This window comes from Azolla caroliniana, unplaced genomic scaffold, assembly GCF_043228905.1.
Source record: "Azolla caroliniana isolate FFs.n. ecotype wild unplaced genomic scaffold, voAzoCaro1.0.p SCAF_1204, whole genome shotgun sequence".
NCBI classification, from domain to species: domain Eukaryota; kingdom Viridiplantae; phylum Streptophyta; class Polypodiopsida; order Salviniales; family Salviniaceae; genus Azolla; species Azolla caroliniana.
Window position 1 is genome coordinate 702 of NW_028231639.1, and position 7057 is coordinate 7758.

At 38.2% G+C, this 7057-nt stretch overlaps 1 protein-coding gene across 1 annotated transcript; it reads left to right on the plus strand.

Moving 5' to 3' along the window:
• Positions 1-373: 373 nt before the first annotated feature.
• On the plus strand, positions 374-4498 carry LOC147847308 (pentatricopeptide repeat-containing protein At2g39620-like). Its single transcript, XM_087339331.1, has 2 exons — positions 374-490; positions 524-4498. Exons 1-2 carry the CDS (start codon positions 452-454, stop codon positions 4358-4360), a joined length of 3876 nt encoding a protein of 1291 aa, XP_087195457.1. The 5' UTR covers positions 374-451; the 3' UTR covers positions 4361-4498.
• Positions 4499-7057: the final 2559 nt, after the last annotated feature.

Below are 7057 nucleotides of genomic sequence, written 5' to 3' on the forward strand. Positions count from 1 at the left end.
GGGCTGCCCCACATAGCGAAGCTAAACATGGCCGCCGCCCCCCCACACGATGGATGTTCCACGAGACAAAGCAGATCCGAGTGATTTCGGTCCTCGACAATGAAAAGTGCGTGACATGGTGGAGACCCTAATCGGAAGATACATGGGGGGGGGGGGTCTGTGTACCCCTGGGATCTCATATAACTAACTTATGTATAGATAAAGAAGCATACCAACACTAAAATTAGTTCTCTAAAATTAGTTCTATGTCTCTCTCCCATCAAAACCAATAATCTCTAGGCTAAGTTAAGTTAAAGTAGGTAGGCCATGTGAAGTGGTGCTTACTTAGCTGTTTCTTCCTTGATCTTCTCTAAGAATACACAACAGCAGTACTAGCGATGCAGCTGCAGAGCAGAGGTCGTTGCCAAGCCCCAGGCCATGGCCCCTCCTCTCTCAGCACCACCATGGCCCCATGCATACCCTGAAACGGATACCTTCAAGCTTCTCATCCGTCTCCACTACCCTCTCCTCTCACCATCCGAAGAGCTCAGGAAGATGCAAATGGGAGAGGTTTTTCGCTGGCAAACCAGGCTCTCTTCATATATCTGAACATGCTATTCAGCTTGAGATCATGTGCAAAGAAGGAAGCCTGGACATGGCCATGGAAACCTTGGAAAACATGGATAAGAGGAGGCTTTCACCTCTGCATCCTCATCATGTGTACATGCCTCTGATGGAGGCGTGCCGGAAACGAAAATCACTCCACCATATAAAATATCTTCATGCCCATCTGGTACATCACAATGTGGAAATAAGTGGTTTTCTCGGTGAATATCTGGTTTTAACATTGGTTAAATGTGGTGGGCTAGATGATGCAATTTGTGTGTTCGAACAGTTATCGCTTCACACTGTTCTCTCGTGGACGGCCGTGATTTCCGGCTATATAGATAGTGGCAAAGCTGTGGAAGCTTTTAAACTATTTAAATGCATGATAGAAAAAGAGGTCCAGCCAAATCAGTATACTTATGTAAGCTTGATCAAGGCTTGTGGCACTATTGCTGATATTGAAAAGGGTAGAGAGCTACATAAGGATGTATGTGAGAAAGGGTTATCAAATGCTTTTATTGCAAGCGCCCTTGTGAGTATGTATGGAAAGTGTGGAAGCATTTATGACGCTGAGAATGTGTTTGGAGCGTTTTTTCAGCTTAATTCTGTATCTTGGAATGCCATGCTTTCCATATATGTCAACCAAGGTCAAAGTGAAAGGGCGCTGTTAATGTATAGGCAGATGCATTTTGAAGGTGTGAGTATGGATGGGCGGACATATGCAATTATTCTCCAAGCATGTGTGTGTCTTATAGATCAAAATAATACAGAGGAGAAACTAGGAAACATGGAGCTTTTAGACATTGTCATGTCTTTACATGCTGATGCTGAAAAGAAGGGCTTTGATTCTGTCATGTATGTGGGGAACAATCTTCTGAGAATATATGGGAAGTTTGGACGGCTTAGGGAAGCAGAAAATGTATTCAACGATTTATGTGATCGTAATGTTGTGTCTTGGAGTATCATAATCACAGCTTATGTTGATCACAACCGAGGAAAGAGTGCGTTACAGCTTTATAGGAAGATGCAGGATGAAGGACTACAGCCTGACGAATGGATGTTCGTAGTTGCTCTTAAAGCATGTGGAAATCTCTGTCAGAATGAGGAAAAAGCTAAGTTATTGTCATTAGAGATAGGCCAGGCAATACATTCTGATATCGAGAGAGAGGGTCATTCGTCTCAATTATTTGTTGCCAACACCCTCCTTAGTATGTATAGTAAATGTGGAAGCATTGGAGAGGTAGAACTTGTGTTTGGTTCACTGAATGAGCAGAATCTTGTGACATGGAATGCAATGCTCTCAGCATACATTGAGCATGAACTAGGAGAAAATTGCTTACAGTTATATAGACAAATGCAAGAGGATAGGTTAAAGTTAGACCAATGGAGTTACAGCAGTGTGTTTCAAGCATGCTGCATCATTGCAGAGAAGGCAAGTGTTTTTGAAGGGAAGTCAATCAAAGTCTCATATAGAGATATTGTCCAAGGACTATACGTGGAGGTGCGGAGGGAAGGGTTTGTTGAAGATGCCTTTGTTTGTAGCATGCTCATAAGCATGTATAGCAAGCTCATGGAACTTCCGGAGCTAGAGTATATATTTGAGCGATTACCTAAGGATGATGTGAAAGTATGGAATGCAATGCTTGTAGCATATAATGAGCAAGAGAAGTATGAAAAGGCCTTGAAGCTGTATAGGAGGATGCAAGAGGCTGATGTGCTTCCTGATCAACTGAGCTTTATGACTGCCTTTCAGTCTTGTTGTTTTCTTGCTGAGAAGGAAGAAGCCGTCAACATAGAGGGGATGCAGATGAAGATAAGTGCATTGGAGATCATCAGAGCTTTACACCTTGATGCCAAGAAGAGAAATTTTCTCTCAGATACCTTCATTTTTAATAACCTTTTGAGTGCCTATGCAAAATGTGGAGCTGTTGCAGAAGCAGAGGCATTGTTTCATAGCTTACCACAATACAGCGTTATATCTTGGAACACCATGTTGTCAGCATATGTCGTTGACGGTGAAGGTCAGACAGCTTTGCTCCTCTATAGACAATTGCATGTGGAAAATATGAATCCAAATGAGCTGACTTTTATAATGGCTCTGCAAGCATGTGCTCTCCTTGCTGTTGAAGAAGATAAATTTTCAGATGATATATTGAGGAAACAGATAACTTTAGACATTGGGCATGCATTACATGCAGATGCAATGAAGAAAAGCTTTACCTCTAAATGCTTTGTTGGTAACACAATTTTGAGTACATACTGCAAGTGCAGAAACATCCGTGATGCAGAGGATATATTTAGTAAACTATCTCAGCATGATGTTGTGTCGTGGAGTGTGCTGATGTCAGGTTATGTGGAAGTTGGACAAGGAACAAAGGCTTTGCAACTATACTCGTGGATGCAGAAGCAAAGCATCAGTCCAGATGATAGAACCTTAATGTTTGCCCTCCGTGCATGTTGCTGCCTCATAGATGAGCATGAACCTCTAATTGAGGACAGTAAATTGAGTCTTAAAAGCATTCTAGAAATTGGGCATGCATTGCATGCTGATGCTGTGAGATCAGGCTTTGCATCAAATGTGTTTGTTGAGAACACCATATTGGGTATTTATGGCAAATGTAGAAGTGTTCATGAAGCAGAAAATGTGTTTAATAGGACATCCAAACATGTGGTCTCATGGAATGCCATGCTTTCAGCCTTGCTAGAGGTGAGAGAAGGTAAGAAGGCTCTATATCTGTACAAAGAGATGCACAAATGTTGTGTAAATCCAGATAAATGGACTCTTAATATTGTCCTTCAAGCCTGTGGGATTTCTTGGGATGAAGAAGCTGCCATTGATAATGAACTCAGTAAAGTAATGTTGGTAAAACTATGCTATTCACTTCATGTTGATTGTGTACATAAGGGATTAGCTGATGATTGCGTAGTTGGAAATACTATTGTTTGTACATATAGCAAGGTTGGGTGCATAAATGATGCACTAACTGTCTTGAATGGGTTGTCCCGAACCACGGTGTCCTCTTGGAATGCCTTACTTGCTGAATATGTTCACGAGGGTCAAGTTAACCAGGCGTTAGAGCTCTATAAGTATATGCGAAAGAAATGTCTACCATTAGATAAATTCACATGCGCTTGGGTTTTGCAAGCTTGCAGTGAATTGGGAAGCATAGAAGAATGCTGGCAACTACACTTCTTGATTGCTGCCTCAGAAACAGGAATGACTCCTCATTTAGCCACTTCCCTCATTCATGCATATGGAAGTTGTGCAAGCACAGCAGACTCACAAGGGATCTTTGATCTACTCCCTCAACCTGATGTTTTTGTATATAGTGCATGCATTGCTGGTTATGCATTAGAAGGAGATTGTCATTCCAGCTGTTGTATTTTTGAGAGCATGCAACTTATTGATATTAGCCCTAATAGAGTTACGTTCCTCTCTCTAATTTGTGCCACCAATCATTCTGGTATCATTGATATGGGTATCATGTTCTTTAAATCTATGATGAAAATATATTTCCTAACTCCAGACGTGAAACATTATGCCGCAATGATAGAGCTTTTAGGACGTGCAGGCGATTTTGCAAAGGTGAAGAAACTTCTAGAAGGTATGCCAATGCGAGGAGATGTTGCGATTTGGTCCACATTGCTTGGTGCTTGCCTTACCCATGGTAATTTGGCATTGGGAAAACAAGCATTTGAACATGCGACATGTTCAGACCCAATGGATGTTGCTGCATATGTGCTAATGTCAAATTTGTATGCTGATGCAAATTGAAACTGTAGTTGTATGACAACTATTGACCGATGGAGAAAGTTGTATCTTTTCGTTGGATATTTTGGTTGTCATGGCCTGAATGGGCATGTAAATTTATGATGATTTCAGACTTAATTCAAGTGCTTGAAATTGTGCGTACTTATTTTTGTCAAGTTGTGTTGGATCCACATTCTTGTAAGGTAAATTTCCTTGCTATGCCTGTCTATCTTTGTATGACTTCAAGTCAATGTCTTACAACAAAGAAAAACATAGGGTTATAAACATTGTTTTCAGTGTCCTAATGAAAATAAATCTTATAATTAGAGCCCAATGTTTTCTATGAGCTCTCTTTTACTCTTTGTGAGGATTGTATGCCTCCAACTTTAAGATTGGCCTGCAAGCCATGCTAATGTGTATGTAGGCTTAAAAAAGTCAATCTTATTGGAATGGTAAATTTCTAACTTGGTTGTTAAATGTATTCTCTCAAACAAACCTCATAATATTATTATAGAGATGATTTAATTCATTGAGAAAAAAATATTAACTACACAAACCACATGAGATATTATAGAAATATAATGTTTCTACACACATGTTATGGCATATTCATTTATAATATTATGTTGCTACCAATTATCCAATTCTTCTATTCTTCATATCCTTCCAAACTTCCAAACATAAGCTCCACAACCTTATCAAAGTTGGTCTCATTTCATGTATGCCCACAAACATAAATAAATTACATTCCTGAGATTGAGAGAACGTGCATATTTTGGTTTTGAAATTTAATTGTGATCTTATTAATATTAGAAAATCAGTTTTGAAGTTTAAATTTGATATTATTCATCTTAGAAAATCCGTTTGAATTAGTACAAGTCGGTTTTATGGTTTCATTGATGGGTTATATCACTTTTTATCCATAAAAAGTGATGCTTGGTTTGTTGTGGTGGGTGAAAGTATGAAAGGAAATATGAAGCCAATATTGAAGCACACACACACAAGATGTTATGAAAGAGGATTTCCAATGATTAATCTTATAACTTAAGGATCAATTAGTATAAAGGGGTTATAATTTGGTGATTAATTAGCAACAAATACAAAATATTGAATTGCATTTGAAGTAGTAGTAGAAATGGTGTGAACTAGAAGAAAAAAGGAAAGAAAGAGGTAAGGCCAGAGGGCTGTACTGGGTTTTTATTTTGTTTGAGACGACGTCTTCAAATGAACACTCTCTTGCATTGAGTGGAGGTGTTCTTCATCCACTCTCTTGCTCCCTCTTTTGAAGTTTTACAATATTCTTTATCTCTCTATCTTGTTCTCTATCCTCCCCCACTCTCTCTATTTGGATTCGTTTCTTGACCCTTCTATCATTGACACATACTTTACCAAGGAAGTATCAAACAATAAAATGCTCACTAACAAGCACGTATTACATATATATTATAATGTTATTTATTTCTAAATCATATGATATCAGCTATGGCTAAAAACTATATCCACCGTAGACTATAGACATGACTCATTATTGAGTTGATGACACATATATAATTATGTATTGACCATTATCCTTAAAAATCATAGCATATGTTTTGGACACGCGTTTAAAAAAGCTACTTCTCCATGGACCAAGAACATATTTTCTCCCCATTCATGTTGACAAGTGTCATTTGAGCCCTAGACTCTTTCATCTAGAATTTACATGTCAAGTGATGTTTTTAGAGGCCCAAGAAGGGTGGATAACCGTCACATATTGTCATAGGCCTCCACGAACCTATTTCCATTCCCTCTTCTCATTCTCGTCACGAAATTACATAGTTCGTACAATCTTCTTGACATGCTCTTATGTTGTTCATGAATTTGAGCACCACATTGTTGTCCATCCAAATGACATGTAACATATTGTAAATTAGCTTAATCAAATCTAGTCTTCAATTGCATATTTTGCATAGAAATCATGTAGTGAGAGCATAATGTAAGTAAATGCTCTATTCAACTCTCTCATTCTAATAGGTATTAAGGTTCTATGTATTCCTCATTTAGTGCAGATCTATATTTAAGGCATCCCTCTACTACCCTCACATTCAAAATCTTGAAAGAGGCCAACCATCGTAAAAGGGGACAACTTGAATATTTTCTTTATTGAGTAGTCTATACTCTAAATATAAAGGTAAGCTACAATCCCAACCAATTTAAGTATAATCAAATTCTTATTGTGATGACAAGCACAAACATCAGGTAAATGCCATGTAGTGCAACATGTTCAACTCTAATAGAACATACACTGATATTGATTCTCAGTGCTCAGCTTGGCAAAATTAATATCTTTTTCTCTTTACACCACAGCACTTTACACTTTATCTTTTCTAGCATATATCAATATGTACTTGAACTTGCAATGATTTCCCTTCAGAGATTTACTACCTTTCTTTTAAGAAAACACAAAATTAAATTCCTCTCACTCCTTGATTTGCCTTCAATATTTCAGTGAGATTAAAGTGATACATACATAGTCACTTCATTTTCAAAAAAAACATTGAAAAGTGATGCCTTATATACTGAAAGTCATCATTGCCAAAGGATAAAACCTAATAATCCTTATCCAGAGGACCAACACAATGGAAAACAGTCCGACTGTTCTGCACATGTTTTGTTTGGAGATATCATATTGAAATACTTTATGATAAATGTTCAAGTTCAAGTAAACACTAGCATATCGAC

Excerpts from the sequence above, each read along its gene's own strand:
- LOC147847308 (XM_087339331.1), top strand. The coding sequence starts at position 452 with ATGCATACCCTGAAACGGATACCTTCAAGCTTCTCATCC. Across the intron at positions 491-523 it reads TACCTTCAAGCTTCTCATCC|AGCTCAGGAAGATGCAAATG; the intron begins GTCTCCACTACC and ends CACCATCCGAAG.